At 34.3% G+C, this 18,783-nt stretch overlaps 1 protein-coding gene and 2 non-coding genes across 4 annotated transcripts; 1 reads left to right on the top strand and 2 right to left on the bottom strand.

The window, feature by feature from the left end:
* Nucleotides 1-10,319: 10,319 nt before the first annotated feature.
* ATC (centroradiali) lies at nt 10,320-16,293 on the bottom strand. Of its 2 annotated transcripts, XM_086250845.1 has the most exons (5): nt 16,260-16,293; nt 11,665-11,849; nt 11,480-11,541; nt 10,893-10,937; nt 10,320-10,536 (listed from the first exon to the last, which is right to left on the bottom strand). In XM_086250845.1, the coding sequence occupies exons 1-5, from the start codon at nt 16,291-16,293 to the stop codon at nt 10,320-10,322; spliced, it is 543 nt and encodes a 180-aa protein (XP_086106971.1). The 2 variants fall into 2 exon arrangements, with proteins under 2 accessions (XP_086106971.1, XP_086106979.1); XM_086250853.1 differs by lacking the exon at nt 16,260-16,293 and having other exon boundaries at nt 10,320-10,540; nt 10,897-10,937; nt 11,665-11,871.
* Nucleotides 16,294-16,543: 250 nt separating this feature from the next.
* Nucleotides 16,544-16,649, bottom strand: LOC147299029 (small nucleolar RNA R71). Its single transcript, XR_015120124.1, has one exon. It is a non-coding gene; the product is annotated as a small nucleolar RNA R71 (small nucleolar RNA).
* A 491-nt stretch (nt 16,650-17,140) lies between these two features.
* LOC147299030 (small nucleolar RNA R71) lies at nt 17,141-17,246 on the top strand. The gene has a single exon (XR_015120126.1). It is a non-coding gene; the product is annotated as a small nucleolar RNA R71 (small nucleolar RNA).
* The last annotated feature ends 1,537 nt before the right edge of the window (nt 17,247-18,783 follow it).

Below are 18,783 nucleotides of genomic sequence, written 5' to 3' on the forward strand. Positions count from 1 at the left end.
AATAATCCTTCCATGCAATCATTATCCTTAATTAATAAAACGACCATTCGAGTAGAAGTAATTCAAGGCTGTTGGAGTTCATAGCTTTTTCTTCTTTCTCACAAACAGAAATAATTGATATATATATATATATATACACAGAAATGATCACTTGCTCATCATAGAGAGGGGAATTCTCTGCTCACCTAACCACCCAGCAACGAATTTCAATGATCGGAATCGTCCATATTTTAGAGTATCATTCAAAGATCACCATTGCAAAAAATCAGCCAAATCGGAAATTGTTTAGCCAATGTATTACTATCAACATCATTTCAACCTTATCTGACGAATTGTATTTGTCTGCAAAGTTTGGAAGACCAAACAATTATCGATTTAGCTGATTTTTGACATAGACGACCCTTAAGGATGGACCTAAAAAATGGACGGTCCCGATCATTGAATTCCCCACTCTGTTGTGATATTAGTGCATCAGTGCATGTACTAATAAGTCAATATTAATGATATGGCATATGTCATTATTTGAGAATCAAATTTGATATACAAATTTAAATGCTATAGTACTATCTAGACATATTGGCTGCCGACTGGACCTTGACCTGAGTCTGAGTATGAGTCTCTCTCCCTCTCTCTAATTACATATGGCAGTTTTGAGACGTTAAGATCTCAATGGGAGAATACCAAACAAGGTCGGTAAATTCAAAGTGAGGGAGGGCTTTGAAAATATGATGGGAATGATGAAAGTATGCATATATGTTGCTTATATCTAGGCCTTTTGCTATTCCTTCTTTGAAATCGGAGCCTGTATATGTTGTGTTAATTCTAAATCTTCATCATTGCCTTAACGATTAAATTTTAACTACCATGTTTGAAAATATGTTTCCAAGTAAAATAATTTGGGTTTTATACCAACTAACAAGACCAGGTTCATAAAGGATTGACTTGAGAATATTAGCACATATATGCTCTTTGGCCTCCCTTGTAAACCAAAAACGAAAAAAAAAAAAGGGGGATTGACTTGAGACTCTTCACACATATGCTATTTTTAGCTTTAGAGTGTGGGTCGTCAGACCTTTTTTTGTCTGCCATGGAGGGTCGGACTTACATAATGGGAATAGGTGAAGTATGACGAATGGCTCAAAAATCTCTTCCTATTTCTCTTCTAAATTCTAATAGCGAATGGTTCAATGACTGATATGTGTACAATGGGCGACTCTTGACTTATTTAAGAAAAAGCTACGTTGTGCTCAGACCAACACATTAAAAATTGGGCCAGCCGGCTCACTCATCTCAGAAAATGGAACTGAACTAACGAAATGGGCAAATCGGCTTCGTCATACTTTACCTATTCGTATTAAGGGGGCACATTAATATTGTTAAGCCATGAAATGGCTTATGTCTGATTAGTTACAATTAATTATGATTAATTATAATTAGTTAGGCTGTTAAGTATGTGCGTTGGGCTTTCTGTTAGTTGGTTAGATAAGATGTTTCTATTCTAAGTTAGTCAGTTCTTATATATCGCTTGTAAGACTCAACTGTATGATTCATTCTGACATTCAATAAAACACTTCTATGTTTTAATTCCTTTTCTTCTTCTCTCTCTTTGCTCTGTAATCTCTTTCTTTCTGCACTAGTACCTTGAATCTTAGCAAATACAACCCATAATATGCATCTTAAACTAACACATGGGTGAAAGTTTAAATCCTTTTTGAAAAATGTTCCCATAGTTAAATGGTATTGGATGGTGTTTTTAATTTTCTAGGTTGTTGAATAAAATTGTGAAATATTTATTTAAAATAGTGTTATCCAACGTAATTTCACTCTACTTATTTAGAGAATATAGTTTTATTATTTAAGGTACAACCCATTCAAAATGGAGTACATCTCTTAATTACAATTCCTTGGTACAATGGAAGACCCTTTGATTTCAATTATGACGAAACTGAAATCGTTTGATGATATGTGTGACTGTTTAGATTTGTGGCTGCACTAGTGTCCCAAGTTGCCTACGTACCCTTTTGAGGGGATCAAGTCAATTCATAGTTCTAGATTTGAGATTAATTTCCAATGAGTGAATGACCCATAAGAAAGTTGAGATTTGGGTAAAGTGTTTGGATGAATTTGGTTGTGCTGAACCAGATATTTATTTGGAATGCGGTTGTGTCTAGACTTGGTTTTACATTGCCTACGTACCTATTGAAAGATCAAACTCCACGTAGTTCACAGCTTTTAAGAATTAAATAGGTAAGTGACCCATTTAAATGTTTTGAGTAATTTGGGTAGGCTTTAGAGCCTTGGATTTGATATGAAAATTAATTGGGTTTTTTTTTTTTTAAAGTCTATTTCATAAAAAAGACTGTTTTTAAGGCTTAACCGCTATAGTGAAATATTGTACTAGCCCACTTTTTAACAGTCCAACAGCTACAGTAATGGCAGCGCACTGTAGCGCACTACAGTAACTTTTTTTGTCAGTTTTTTTTTAACGCCATTTTTTTTTCCACATTTAAAAAAAAAAAAATCAACAGTGGCAATTATATTTATTGCCACTGTCAAACAGTAGTTATTTTCAATTTTTTACTATGCAAAAAAACCCAGAAACAAGGCAACTTATACAAATCATAGCCCCACTTACATATACAAATATACAATCATAGTCTCACTTACATATTGTTACTAACAAGCAGTAACAACCATAGCCTCACCTACATATTGTTACTGACACATAGCCCCCACTTACATATTGTTACTGAAAAGCAGTAACAACCATAGCCCCCACTTACATATTGTTACTGAAAAGCAGTAACAACCATAGCCCCCACTTATATATTGTTACTGACAAGTAGTAACAACCATATCCCCACTTACATGTTGTTACTGATAAACAGTAACAATCATAGCCCATTTACATATTATTACTGATAAGCAGTACGTAACAACCATAGTCCCCACTTATATATTGTTACTGACAAGTAGTAATAACAATAGCCCCACTTACATATTGTTACTGCTTGTCAATAACAATCATAGCCCCAATTATATATTATTATTGTTTGTTAATAACAATCATAATCCCACTTACATATTGCTACTGATTGTCAGTAACAATCATAGCCCACTTACATATTATTACTAATAAGCAGTAACAACCATAACTCTCACTTACATGAATTTGAAAAGGAATTTAGCTTTACTATCCTTTTATCCTTATGCAACTTTGCTCATTTATATTTTCTTACAAGAATTGACTTGAATATTCTGAGATTACAATCTTGGGTCTTGCACATGTTCTTGATATTATGAAAGCTCAAGTCCTGCACCTTTGAAGCTTGTTAATGATCTTGTCTACTCCTACACAATTCAATCTTGAATATTCTGACAGAACAAGCATATCCATGAAATCTAATTATACATCATTAGTTGGATGGCTTATTTACTAGTTTGCCCCCTGAAATTAACTTCAAATCTCACTTTACCTGCTAAGGTTTATTTTGTAACATATTATCTCATAAAACTAATTCTCGTGTATTACTTTACTCATTTCCTATTTTTACAAACTTTGGAAATTAATTAAAAATAGCCACAGACTCAAAAAAAAATACACGAAAAATTCTTACGGACTCGTTTTGACTAGTTATATGGTGTAAAATTACCAATTTGCCCTCCGAAAGTTTCTAGAAAATTTGGGAAGTCCAAATTTATTTCTAGAAAATTAAAATAAATTTCCCTCTATAAAAATTCTAAAATTTCTGTAAAGTCTCGGATGAATTCTCAAAAATATTTTAGAAATTACCAAAAACTTGTTTTAGAGAATTCTTCCGAGACTTTACTGAAATTCGAAAATTTTTCTAAAATTTATTTTATAGAGGACAATTTATTTTCCTCTAAGACCAAGAGGTCTTTTGAGTAAAAAGGGTTCACAAAAAAGGTAGTGTTATTGTTTAGAAGACCAACGGTGTAAACCTTGTATTTTTTGGAGTTCGAAAGATTATCCTATGAATTTCCAAAGAGTTTAAAGTATTTTATTTTTCTAGAAACACTCGAATGAAAAATTGGTAATTTGACCCCATAATAAATTAGTACTACTCAATACAAGTCCGTACGAATTTTTCGTATATTTTTCTGAGTTCAAAGTTATTTTTAATTAATTTTCAAAGTTTGTAAAAATAGGAAGTGGACAAAGTGATACACAAGAGTTAGTTTCAAGGGGGTAATGTGATACAAACTTAACCTTAGGGGGTAAAGTGAGATTTGAAGTTATTTTCAGGGAGTGAAATAGTAAATAAGCCTTAGTTGGATTAACTACCGTCATTTAACTGGATTAGCTACACACATTTAGCTACAAATAAAAAAGAATTAATTACTCTAGACTACACTTTACTTATTGTTTGTAATATGTAATACACCTATTTATAATATTTAACAATTAGGTCACTTTATTATAATATCTAGGTCAGTTGGCTTCACTCCACTCTCTCTCACCCTCCAAAGCCAAAGAACATGACAAGTTTCTCACTATAATAACGCCCAGAGATTAGGGAAGCCAGCTCCACCCCCATGGCTTCCTTATCAGTAGTATGTTCTTGATTTTTTTTTTTTAGCTCAGTTTCACCTGCAGTTTCTAAAACTGCAGTTTCAGTGGTGTAGAACACTTGATATTGGTACGTTCTTGATTTTTTTGTTTAGCTCAGTTTCACCTACAGTTTCTAAAACTGCAGTTTCACTTACAGTTTTTAAAACTGTAGTTTCAGTGGTGTAGAACACTTGATATAAGTTCTTGATTTTTTTTATTTAGCTCAGTTTATGAAACTGTAGTTTCAGTGGTGTGGAACACTTAATATGAGTATTTTTCGAAACTCTAGTTCCAGTTATGTTAAGTGGCTCAGAAGAATGTTAAAAAAGAAACTAAAGAAAAGAAAGACTTGAAATAAATGCTGTTTGGTTTAGTATTTGAACCTTTTAGTTGAAATTGTAGAGGTTAACAAAAAAAAGTTGAAATTGTAGATATATGAACGAGTTCAATTAATTGGAGGGACCACTGGTACCCAGTTTCTTTGATGAAGATTTACACACCCGATTGATTATATTTTTCTCTCCAGATTGGTGGTCGTCACCGGCCTCTGTAACAGAGCAGAGAGATGGATCGATAGAGGAGAGAAGAGAGATAAAGGGAGAGAGAGGAAAGAAGCTAGAGAAGAGGAAGGAGAGAGGGGGAGAGAGAAAGAGTCTAATACAAACGAGAACAAGAACACCCAAATATATAAAAGGCGGCCCGCAAAGAAATTATGAGGCTTTGGGTGTGTTTGAGTAATAAAAGAATTTGTCAGTACCTAATAATTAATGAGCTCAATAAAAAAATTCCGGCCACAAATACTAGCTTAAAACATAAATTCATGGTTTGGATAATGAGAATAACTTGTCTGCCCCTGTGATAGGGACATACTTGTGTATAGGTAGTGAGAGAAAAAGAGCAGAAGGAGAGGAGAGAAGAGGAGAGGAGAGAGAGAGAGAAAGAGAGAGGGGATACCAGCTGTGGTATCCCTATTTCTGGTAAGTACGTTATTCTCTTTGATAATAAATGGTCTTGAGGGTGGCCCACCCCAGTGGCGTAATTCAAAAGATGACCATAGGTGGAATGAAGTTGTGGGTTTCATTTACACATGAATGTGTTGGTATCTAGCATTGACGGTCTTAATAGAAACATGAAGCATCACATAGGCAACACAATCATGCATATCAAATAAACCAACTAAACACATTCACCCAGCTTGCACGCAAATTCCCCAATATTGAACCAGTCTTACTCTTTACATTCTGAGAAGTGTCTAATTCTCCCAAATCAGATATAAGCAGAAATGAGCAGTGATTCAACCCGGCCTCTTACTAGTAGTAACAAAGAGTATAACATAAAAGCTCCCATTAATACTGTAACTAATTCTATCATGAAATCTATAACCATATTTATGGCTCAAAACGTCCAAGCACAATGAAATTAATCAAATCCTAAGCTCCCCGCCAAATACCAACTATTTCTTAAATTGCAGAATTATTGTGATCTTAACATTAACAAACTCCGCAGCTGAATAGATTTCGTACATAAAGAAACGAACCCAAAATATTTAAGAAATATAAACAAACACAATACAAGATGAAAGGGAAAAAAAGAAAGTGATATTGAATAATGGGGAAATGTACAAATTAGTAGAGGGTCCTATGTTGCAGCAAAGAAAGTGATATTACTATATTTTTTTTACTTTGTGCGTGATTTGTAATTAACACAGAGAGCAATAAGACCAGCCAATTTTTTTTTTTTTGCTTGGCTTTCTCTTTTTGTTTTCCTTAATTGTTTATTTAAAGGAAAAATGAAAGAGCCTTGTTTTCTTTGCTGGCTACAGAAGAGAATGATTTTTTTGCTGTTGTTTTGGATAAGGATTTGAGAGAGTTTTCTTTTATGGATTCATTTAGAATCCAAAAGAATTGGGGCTTTCCGGATTCATTTAGAATCCAAAAGGACTCCCAAGGATTTGTTTAGAATCCATGGTTACGTTTGGGTAACCATATATTTGTAGTGTCGCGAGGACACCGATTTGGGTGTAGTGACAAAAGTCACCACTAAAATGGCAGCACGTCAATGAGTTCATGGTGCCCAAAGGCACCATCCAACCCAATAGCCTACTGCTATTTAAACATCAACATGGTGGAGAGACAGCAAATGGTAAGGAGTAGCGTACGTCATTACCCTGTTAAGATGACCATGGCCATCTAAAGAGAAATCCGGCACCTCCATGCAAGAGTACCTTGAATAATCACTCTGCAGCACCATTTTTTTTTTTTTTTTTTTTTTTTCTGGATCCCCATCTCATGCTCCTTTTATAGGCCACTAGAGATCAGCTCAAATGAAGATAAAGATAGGCATTGATTCAAAAATGAGCTTATCACATTCTTTAATTGAAATGAGTTTATCTTTTTTTTTTTTTTTTTCTTTCCTGCAACTTTTATCTCTATTCAAGTGCATTTATCTATTTTCAAACTGCAGCACAAAATTAGAGATAAGTGGTGTCGATCACTCCACCACTTCACCATTTCAATTTTCCTTATCTTTCATTTGAATGCATGTTAATCATGAATCATGCAGTTGGCTAGAAACGTCATTTCAAATAGTAGGGGTGGGCGCGGTGCGGTTCGGCCTGGTTCACCCCCAGAACCGTGCGCCTCGCCGGTCGTTTCTATACGGTGCGGTTCGGTGCTAAAAACTAGGAAGGGAGAAGAAAAACCAAACCAAACCAAACCATTGAAGGTATGGTTCGGTTCTCCATTACGATTTTGGGCCTAATGAGCTATTATTCAGATTGGTACTTTTAGGCTTCATATTTGTTTTTTTAAGCCTAAACCCAATTATTTTAATGATGCAAACCCAACCTAATTAACAAGTTTTGGCAAAAAAAAAAAACAAGTTTACAAGTTGATTTAATGAATTTAACCAAAAAGGCTCACACATTGAACTTTGTTTAACCTGCTTACATGCTTACCTGCTTAGTGCTTAAAACTTAAAAGTTAAAAATAAATACAATTATACAACTAGTGACTACAACTACAAGTTAATGAACATAAAAATGTTTATAAAAAGTATATAAAAATGGTATATATATGTATAAAAATGGTATAAAATATAAAAATATATATTTGTTTTATTTATGTGGTGCGGTTCGGTGCGGTTTGGTTAAATGAAGTGTGGAACCGGTACAGTTCGATTTTTTTTTTGCGGTGTTGACTTTTTTTTGTCAATATGGTTTTTGCGGTGTTTTACCGGTGCGGTCCGGCCAATTTTAGCGGTGCACCGTTAAAATGCCCACCCCTATCAAAGCACTCAGCTAGCTGATTTGAAGTTGGACATCTTGAACCAAAGAGACCACGTACCTAGACTTCTTTTATGCGTAGCACGTGGGGCTATTTCTTTTAAGCTTTCTCCTCTTTGAATGCTCCCAATATGAGCTCTATCAATATCTTTCGATCTCTTTCTTACTCTCTTTTTGAAAAAAAAATTTATGGTTCAACATAGGCTTAATAGTTAAATGGTATTGGATGGTGTGAAGAGCTAAGAGGTTTGGCTGGTGTGAAGAGCTAAGAGGTATTGGATGTTGTTAAGGTTCTTTTTTGTTTGGTCGAATAACTTCAAGGTTCAAACGCTATCCAAAATTAATTGTGCCGGACCGGGTTGGACTAAAAACCTCAGGTCCATCAAATCATTCTTGAAGAGCTCATTTAAAATTGTGCTTGACCGGGCTTGTGTCGGATCGGGCCGACTCGTTTTGGCCCATTGTATTCCCCTAAACTTATTCAAATAAATTTGAATCCTTGTAGCAAATTGATGGGCTACTGTTTCTCTTTCTTTTTCTTTTTGTTTCTGTCTTTTTGGTCAGATTGTGTCATCCATAACTGCTGAAAAGTGAAAGACTTGTAGGGCCTCTCTCTCTCTCTCTCTCTCTCTCTCTCTCTCTCTAGGCAGAGTTGCAATGTTGCATTGTGAAAAGGCAAGGGAGGCAAAATTAAAGACATGCAAGCTTACAAGTTGCAAGTACTGTCTCTCTTTTGGGTCTGAATGCAAGTACTGTCTAATCAATATTACATTTGAATGCTATACATATATCCATGGTCCCTAGGTGATCGAGGAGAGGAGGGTTGAGATTTGAGAGCGTAACTTTGAGACACTCGGCATGACATTAAGAGCAGAGGTTGTCCTCAGCTTAATCAGTTCCCTTTGTTGTTCATCTGCTGCAATAGCCTATATGTTATATGTTATATGTATCCTGCTGCTTATGTTCTGTCTAGTCTTTTTTGGGTCCTAGTTCATCTGTAGGAAGCTAATAATAATAATAATTTAATAAACAAAGGAATCCAATTTTATATGATTTATTTCGCGGATTAGGGGATAGGGGGTCCTCCCTAGTCTCACTAGACCAAATTGATAAGAATAAGCATGAACACATGTCTTGAGACCGATGGGACAGTCTAAGATAGAATTGGATGCTATTTTGGATAAATTATTTAGCTTCAATAATATGGGACATTGGGACAGCATCGATCAGTTTGTTGTGTTTTCCTTTCACGTTTGTTTACTGAAAATTCTACTATGAGAATGATGTATGTCATGAAGACGCACCCATGGGATATTGTCTAGTTTTTCTTGTTATTTTGGAAGTAAACCAGCTGTTAACTTATCTTAATTCTAATTAATTTGACCAAAAAAAGAAAAAGAAAATCTTAACCGATCTCATACTTGTTTTGTCAATTTGAATAACTAAAATGAAAATAATATTGACATATGTAATGAGTGTGAGCCCATCAAAATTCGTGAATGGACTCATCAATCGGCTTTGGCCCAACACGCTGACTCTTTCTCAATTTATGCCCCAATTGATGAGCACCCCATATATATCATTTTGGCCGAGAGAAGTTCTTTCTCTAGAGAGAGTTAATTGAGCCGTCGCATGGAGCTCGATCTTCCCTCTCTCTTCTCTTATACTGATGAAGCCATGCATGGATGTGCAATTGTGGATAACCATAGACTTCATTTCTAGATCATATAATTTCAAAGAATATCGATCCTTGATTTGTAAATGGTAATTAAGGAAGAACGTGCTCGATCATTTTATGAAACATCACATAAAGGCTGAACGTCCTGTCCATCGATCTATTTGACTTTGTACTAGTTCAGAAGCTGCACATGCTAATTTGTCTAGTGCATGTTTTCTGTTGATTCAGAAGAGACGCTATTATCAAGCATTCTTATTATTTCAGCTAGCACTGAAAGTAGATTTTCCCAAAGGAAGCTATTCTATGGTTTCTATCTTTTCCATATCAAAGGTGAAAACTTGTACTGTGGTCTGTGACCTAGGGGTTAAAAAAACGTGACAAAAATTTACCCATTAGAGGTTGAACCTAGTCTTTTGACACCTATAGTACCTTATCTCTTCACACTGACAAAATGTCACCCAAAGCTGTGTGAGCTAGCAACTATTATAAACTGAACACCCTCCAGTGCCTCCATGCAGAGACTCATTATTAGGGCATGCCTTATACAAAGTACAATTACAAAAAGTAGAAATTGGTTTCTTTATTTTATGTATCTAATTATTTTAGAAAGATGCATACATAAAGTTACAAAACCATAAACTAGAAATGTACTACTAATTAATACATGCTAATTGATGGTTTTATTAGGTTAATAATAATAAAGTGAGAGGGTACTTGTTTATTATTGTAGCTATATATATCCATCAATTTGAAGTGCCCGATCTCCAACAATTGTAGCTACATAATTAGCGTCTTCTGGCAGCAGTTTCCCTTTGGGCATTGAAGAAGACAGCAGCGACAGGAAGGCCAAGGTCGTATGCTTCTGCAAATTTTCGAGTGTCGAAGTTGTCCCTTGAAGAAGGAGGGACGACTAGTGTTTCCCTGCCTTTCTGCTTGAACAGAAGGAACACAAACCTGTGGATCCCTATGTTTGGCCTCGGTATTTCATATTTCACCACCTCCCTTCCTGCATGTGTATTTTTCATTAATTAATTAAGAGCAATGCTATTTGGCCCAGTAAATTACTTGGATCAAATGAAGTGACAGCCATTAATTAGATGTTTTAGTCCAAATATGTATTAAAACACCCAATTGATGGCTATAATTTCATGCGATACAAACAATTTCATTACTCATTAATTAATTATCATCACATAACTATAAAATAGCAAATCAAAAGTCTATTTTAATTTATGAGTTGGATTCTGTTCTTTGAGTACTTTTGACTTGTTTTACTCTTAATCATATAATATAAATTTAAAGGTTTATATAATTTTACTCGCACTCCAAAAATACTATCATCTCTCACATGAAGGGACTTACCAAAAGTGTTATCAGTTGTGCCTGGGATGTCGGTCACTATCCTGTAAGATTTGGCCAATGATGGTTTTTTTTTGTCAGAAGAGATGGCAAATAATTAGTCCAAATTAATAATTGTACGTTAACCAAGTAGCATACTAAAAGTAAAATGCACGTGTATTGAAACCTCTTCAATATTTCATCTCATGTTGCCATGTAATTGGGTTTGCCAAAAAATATAATTAAAGGAAATTAATTGAAAATTCTCTCCATAATAGATCAAGCTAGCTAACACCAAAAGGAAAAGTATAGATGTACCAAGTCAATTATGTAAACTTAATTACAAACTTATTAAAACAAAAGAATAACAAGACTCAAAGAAAAACATATCTAGTTTAATCTACATATAATTAATTATTTCTAAGGGGAAAAGGTTTTCACTTTCATAATTTAATTTCATTGCCCTTTCGGCACAAGTACTTTATTAGTTAGTTGGAAGTATGAGTATTAGTGGCAAATGTTTGTCCTTAATTTAATTTAATTCTTTTCCTGCTAATTAATTATTCAGATCGTAGAAATTGTGGAGGATTAATGCTTAAGGGTTTACCAGTGTAAGTGCTCCTTCAGGTATGGGTCACTAGGACCAGGAACATCTGGGTCGGTCATCACCTGCAACCAGAAAAAAAATGAAAACATTGATTGCTTCAAATTAGTTAAATCCATACTTAGAAAATGATATCAAGGAAGGAAAATAAGAACACCTGGGAGACATGAATATATATATATATTTACCAGTGTAAAGAAAGACCTCAAATCTCCTCCTTGAACCTCAACCTTAGGCTTGATGGTTACTGAGGAAGGAAACAGCTCATGCCCATTATAGACCTTCTTGTTGAAGTTGTAAGTGACAGTCATTTGAACACATGAGGAGAAATAGTCAACTACATCTCCAATCACTCTCCCAACCACTAGAGGATCTGACATCATTGCCATGAAATTAGAAATCTATAGAGAACCTTTTGTGTTTTTCTTGAGGAAGCAGGTTTTCTTAACTGGCTCAGAAGGAGATACCCCATATTTATAGTGTTGAGATATATGAACCCACTTGAAGCTACACAGGATTCATGAAAGTTCAAAGGGAATGGGTTTACACAAAGTTTAATAAGAAGTGGAACATCCATAAAAAGGTTAGCATAGTGTTTTCTTTAGCTAATAAACTTTTAGGGTACTTTAATTAGGCTATCCTTAAAACGCCACTATTGTCTTTTACATGAGTCTAATGATGACGTTGATTATAACAGGAAAAAATCTATATATCTTTAATTTAAGGGTTAATTGAATGTAGACTTGTCCCACTCAATTTTTCGTTCTTCTAACCGATTGACTTTTTTATTACTGAATTAGGCTCAAATTCAAAAATTTCAGCCACCTAAAATAAAAATTATTTGGTTTTATAATAGAAGACAATAAATCAAAGGGAGACTTAAAAGTTAGGGCCAGTCTGGTATCTTATTCAAATTTTTTTTTTTTTTTTCAAAAACAAGAAGACGTGTTTTAGTAAAGAAAACATGTTTGGTATACTATTTTAAAAAACAGGTCACTTTTTAAAAAAGATAAAACATCATTTTTCTCCTCTCTCTTTCTTACACTTCTTCATTTTTTAGCTGACATTATTTTTAAAATTTACAAATTGTTTTCAAATTTCATACCAAATAATTTCAAATTTTAAAAATTAATTTTGAAAATTCACATTAAAAAAAAGAAGAGATAATTAGATTTAGGTTATTTAGAAAAATCGTTTTTAGATGGAGACCGGAGGTGTTTTAAAATTCATAATAATTTATAATAAAATATTTTTAATTCAATAAAGTCCTTCCTCGATTTGAAGGGTATTTCCCCCTATTTGAAGGGTATTTCCCCTCCTAGGGTGTAGAGTGGGATTTGACCCAAAATCTTGGAGTTAAAACCGAACATAAAGTCGTTAAAGAAGAAAAATAAAAAGACTTAATTAAAAACCCTAATTCACCCGGTCTTAATCTAAGAAATGCTCATAAAATGGACTGAACTCTAAGCCTTCCAAAAAAAATATTAATTTTTGAAAAAAAAAATTGAATAGGATACGAAATAGAGCCTTATAAGGTTCAATATATTTTATAAACTTTTCTTAGACTAAGACTAGTAATGATTTTAGGGTTTTTGATCAAGTACGTCCTTTTATACCACGTAAGAGTTTTGTATTTCAAATTAAATTGCCCATTTTATTATTTAATATAATTTAAACTGATAATTCATTACATTTAAATCTCACAATTTAAGGGATTAACTTTCCAAAATTTATAAGATTTGAATTTTAAAAATCTCACAACTTTGGAGATTGGAATATCTAAGGTATAATATATGTGTGTACATATATATATCCCAAATATATATATAGATGTCCGAGCACTCGGCCTCAGTTTAGATACTGGCGTTTGGTGCATTTCAATTGTACTAACAAGCGAATTGGTACATTTTAGTTGTACCAATGCTTGGATTTGACACATTTTAATTGTAGCAATGTGTGCCAATACGTGAGTTGATACATTTTAATTATACTAATACGTGAGTTGATACATTTTAATTGTACCAATACGTGAGTTGGTACATTTTAATTGTACCAACACCTAAACTGGTACATCTTAATTTTACCAATACATAAATTGGTATATTTAAGGTGTACTAAGACGTGGCAACAGATAAATAGGTTGGTAAACACAAAGCAACTGCTTAGGCCAAAAAAAAAAAAATTAAAAAAAAAAAACAAAGAAGAAGAAAGAGAAGTAAAAAATCACAAAAATTTAATGTAAATTGATATAACCTTTAAAACTTGTAATTGACTTACTTTAATTCGCTTTCTCATAAATGTAGGTGGAACCGACCCAACTTTTCGTCTAGAATTGAAAGATCAAGAATTATGGTCCATCTTCCATATTGATTTGGAATTGATTCCCAAATATTCACAGAATTTTCGAAAATATATTGGGTGAATATTTCCCAAATTTCTATCCATGTTCTCAATTACATGTGTTATTAGCTTCTTGCTCTTCCAGATGCAAGACAAACTAATGAAAAAATTGTGTAGAAAAGCTATATAACATAATTGCTATGATTAAGAGCTTGTAATTGAAGAAATTGTAAAGAAGTTGTAAATCTATGAATAAAGAATAGAGTGGTTTGGCTTTCGAATCAAATCATGAGCATCTGCAACTAAGAGGGAGTAGTAGATCGTCCATTGAAGAACTAAGAGAAAGTTATTGATTGTTGAGTGTTTATTTTGCATCATTATATAATACTAACTCCCTAACCTAGAGTGCAAGAACTCAATATTTTATATCTTGTTAGTTTGTTTCAGTATTTTGTAGGTCAAAAAAAGCATTGATGAAGAAATAAGCATAATGGGGCAATTCTCTAAAGATTCTTTCTAGATTTTAAATTCTTGAGGGAATCTTCTAGAAGAATTTAAAATCTAGAAAGAATCTTTAGAGAATCTTGGACATAATCTTTGGGAGAATTTTTTTAGGCAAGGTTGATTTTTGGCCAAAGGTCAAAGTCAATGGTCAACTATGCCACATCATCACATGACATGGACCTCACATGCAGGTCATGCACTAAGGCCATGCGCCTAACTCTAGCCCACAATGAGCTAGGGGGCCCAAGTCCATATTCAAGGAACCCAAAGACTAAGCTCATGCACCTATTCATTGCCCTAGAAGACTTTCTCAATACTGAAATTCTAATTTGGAAAGAAGATCTTGGAAGATTCAGTCAAAGATCATAAGGAGTCCTTAACTCAAAAAGAAGTCAAAACCCTGAAAATTTGAGCATGAATTTCGACTTGAAGTCTGCACATGTATAGATTGAACTAGGTGTTGTATAATATATCGTTGGAAAGGTTTGGATGTTAGCTTCGCAAGAAATTTTACGGATCTTGATTTTGAGGTGTCTAGCTCAACATATGGCAACTTTAGTGGAGGTAGCACAACAGTTTCGCGAACAGAAAAATAAGTGACGCCCAAAATAGCCCAAAACAGCCTAAGGCCCATCCTTTGCTGCAAAACCCTAGCCTTAAGGGACAAGGAAAGCCTCACCTCCTCATCTCACAAGACACTTGTTACTTTTCACATTTTCAGAATTTCAAAGAGAGAGAGAGAGAAGTCAACATCAAGAGTGATCGAGAAGGAGAGAGTCTTTTGCCGCAAGCCCTAGCTAACCCTATCCGTAAGGAATTGCTTGTGTGGTCTCTCTCTTGCTCCTTCTTGTGCTGCACCTTCCTTTGTGATTTCTCTTTGTTTTCTTTTGTTTTAATTGTTAGTTTAATTTAGTGTGTTATTCAACAATGGATTGAGATTTTATTTATAATATATGTTTCTTTGGTTTCTGAATTTCTTTATGTGTTAGTTTAATTGTTATTGCATGTTAAGATGATGATGATGAAGTTCTTATTTTTTGATCAATGTTGACTTATGGTTAATGAAATAAAGCCGTGTGATTTAATGTGATGTTTGCATGCAATTAACTCCTATTGTCTAGTTTAATTGATAATATTTGTTTGCATTCTTTGGCTGGCCACCTTAGGGTTGTTTGCATCTAGAATTGTTATGAAATTGATAGTTGATAATCAAGCTAATCAATTTAGTAGGTAATAAGGAGGTATCTTAAGAACTTATCATTGATAAATAGGTTTCATAGATGTCATATAGATTGATAATCAAGATACTATCATGCTCTATGTGTTTTCCGTTTTCATATTAATGAATCTAGCATGATTAACACTTAGGTAGACGATAATCAAGTTATCAAAGAACATGTGAGTTAACTATGTTAAGTAGCGATCGATAATCAAGCTCTTAATTTATGAATAAGAAAAACAATACTTAGGGAGTGTCCGATAATCAGGGCCTTTCGGCTGACAAACTTTATTGTATGTGTTTACATTGAATTGCATGTCACCATAATAGTTGCTAAATATCATCGAATTGGTTTAATTTATCATTGTAATTAAGTTAGAATAGTTATTTTCTTTATATTTGGTTTTTTGGTCTTAATAAATGCTGATTTTTTTACAAGTGTCTTTTCTACTGATTTGTGGTTGCTGATTGTGTTGAGTACTTGTTTATGAGTTCTAATCTTGAGATAAGATATAAAGAAGCCTTAGCACAAGCTCTTGAAGCATCAAGAAAGGGTGTAAGAAGCCCTAGTGTTGTTAGTGCATCCGAATCAGGTTCTGAAGAAGAAGAGAACACAAGTGATCAGAATGAAGAATAAGCCAACCCTAGCTGCCCCTTGAGTTATTTGTCATCACCATCCTTGTCTGCGTAGCCATCATGTTTTAGCTATGCTCCCGTGACCAATGATTTTGAGATCAAGAGTGGAATAATTCATCTAGTGCTGAGCTTTCATGGATTGGTAGGGGAAGATCCGTTTCATCACTTGAAGGAATTTCGTGGGGTGAGTGAGACTGCCAAGTATAGGGGGATTGATGAGAATCAATATTGTCTTCGTTCGTTCCCGTTTTCATTGAAGGATAAGGCCAAGAAGTGGTTATTCTCTCTTCCAAGTGCATCCATCTCGATATGGGATGATTAATCTGACAAATTCTTGAAGAAATTCTTTCATGCTGCCAAGACAAATGAGATAAGGAAAGAAATCTTAAGTTTTGTACAAAAGGCCGATGAACCGTTTCATGAGACATGGGAGTGCTTCAATGAGTTGCTAAATATTTGTCCCCATTATAATTTTGAGCCATGGTACTTGATAAGCTGTTTTTATCAAGGATTGTTAGAGAGGGACCAATTAATGGGTAATGCCGCATGTGGAGGTTCTTTTATGGCAAAGACTAATGAAGAGGCTAAGGAGTTGTTTAAGTCGTTGACACTGAATTCTCAACAATGGAACTTTAATCGTGCAAGGGGAGTATCAAAGAGAGGAATTTATGAGGTTGCAGCCGTACCTAGTGCCATAGATCTTCAGAGATCTTCTTTCCAAATTAGGATTTCGGCACTGAATTTATGGCACTAGGTACGGTTGCAACCTTGTAAATTCCTCTCTTTGAGCTCCCCTTGTGCGATTGAAGTTCCATTGTTAAGAATTGAGTGCCAACGACTCAACCAACTCCTTAGCCTTTTCATTAATCTTTGCTAAAAAAGAACCTTCACATGCAGCATCACCCATTGATTGGTCCCTCTCTAACAATCCTTGATAAAAATAGCTCATCAAGTACCATGACTCAAAATTATGATGGGGACAAATATTCAATAACTCATTGAAGCACTCTTATGTCTCATGAAACGGTTCATTGGCCGTTTGTACAAAACGGAAGATTTCTTTCCTTATCTCATTTGTCTTGGTAGCGAGAAAAACTTTCTTCAAGAATTTGTCAAATAGATCATCTCATGTCGAGATGGATACACTTGGAAGAGAGAATAACCACTTCTTGGCCTTATCCTTCAATGAAAACGGGAACAAACGAAGACGATATTGATTCTCATCAATCCCCTTATGCTTGGGAGTCTCACTCACCCCCAAGAAATTCCTTCAAGTGATGAATCGGATTTTCCTCTACCAATCCATGAAAGCTTGGCAATAGATGAATTGTTCCACTCTTGATCTCAAAATCATTGGTCACGGGAGCATAGCTAATGCATGATGGTTGGGCGGGCAAGGATGGTGATGACAAATAACTCAAGGGGCGGCTAGGGCTGGCTTCTTCCTCATTCTGATCACCCATGTTCTCTTATTCTTCAGAACCTGATTTGGATGCACTAACAACACTAGGGCTTCTCACCCCCTTTCTTGATGCTTCGAGAGCTTGTGTTAGGGCTTCTTCGTATCTTATCTCAAGATTAGAACTCATAAACAAGTACTCAACACTATCAGCAACTACAAATCAGTAGAAAAGACTATTGTAAAAAAATCGGCATTTATTAAGACCTAAAAACCAAATATAAAGAAAATAACTATTCTAACTTAATTACAATGATAAATTAAACCAATTCGATGATATTTAGCACTATTCCCAGGCAACAGCGCCAAAAATTTGTTGTTTTCTTAGAACGAATTAAATAACTCAATTATAAGTATACTCGCAAGTGCACAAATAACATTAATAGCAAAGAATGCAAGTACAAGATCGATCCCACCAGGAATGATTAAATACACATCAAATCAATTCAACTTATCCACCAACACACACACACAATAAGGGGGTTTTGATTAGGTTGAAACACTTACTCATGCACCCACATACCAACGAACACACCCAATTGCCTTGCAATGTTAAGAAATCAGAATCCATCACATATTATAAGAGTGCAACTATTATGGTGACATGCAATTCAATGTAAACACATACAATAAAGTTTGCTAGCCGAAAGGCCTTGGTTATTGAACACTCCCTAACTATTGTTTTCCTTATTCATAAATTAAGAGCTTGATTATCGCAACTTAACCTAGTTAACTCACATGTTCTTAGATAACGTGATTATCGTCTTCCTAAATGTTAACCATGCAAGAGTCATTAAGATTATATGAAAACGACAAACACATAGAGCATGATAGTATCTTGATAATCAATCTATATGACCTCTATGAAAACTATTTATCAAAGATAAGTTCTTAGGATACCTCATTGTTACCTATTGAATTGATTAGCTTGATTATCACCTCTCAATTTCATAACAATTTCTAGATACAAACAACCCTAAGGTTGCCAGCCAAAGAATTCAAACAAATAGTATCAATTAAACTAGACAAAAGAAATTTATTGTATGCAAACATCACATTAAATCACAGAGCTTTATTTCATTAACCATAAGTCAACATTGATTGAATAATAAGAACTTCATCATCATCTTAACATACAATAACAATTAA

Source organism: Dryas octopetala, chromosome 1 (genome assembly GCF_963921425.1).
Source record: "Dryas octopetala chromosome 1, drDryOcto1.1, whole genome shotgun sequence".
Taxonomy (NCBI): domain Eukaryota; kingdom Viridiplantae; phylum Streptophyta; class Magnoliopsida; order Rosales; family Rosaceae; genus Dryas; species Dryas octopetala.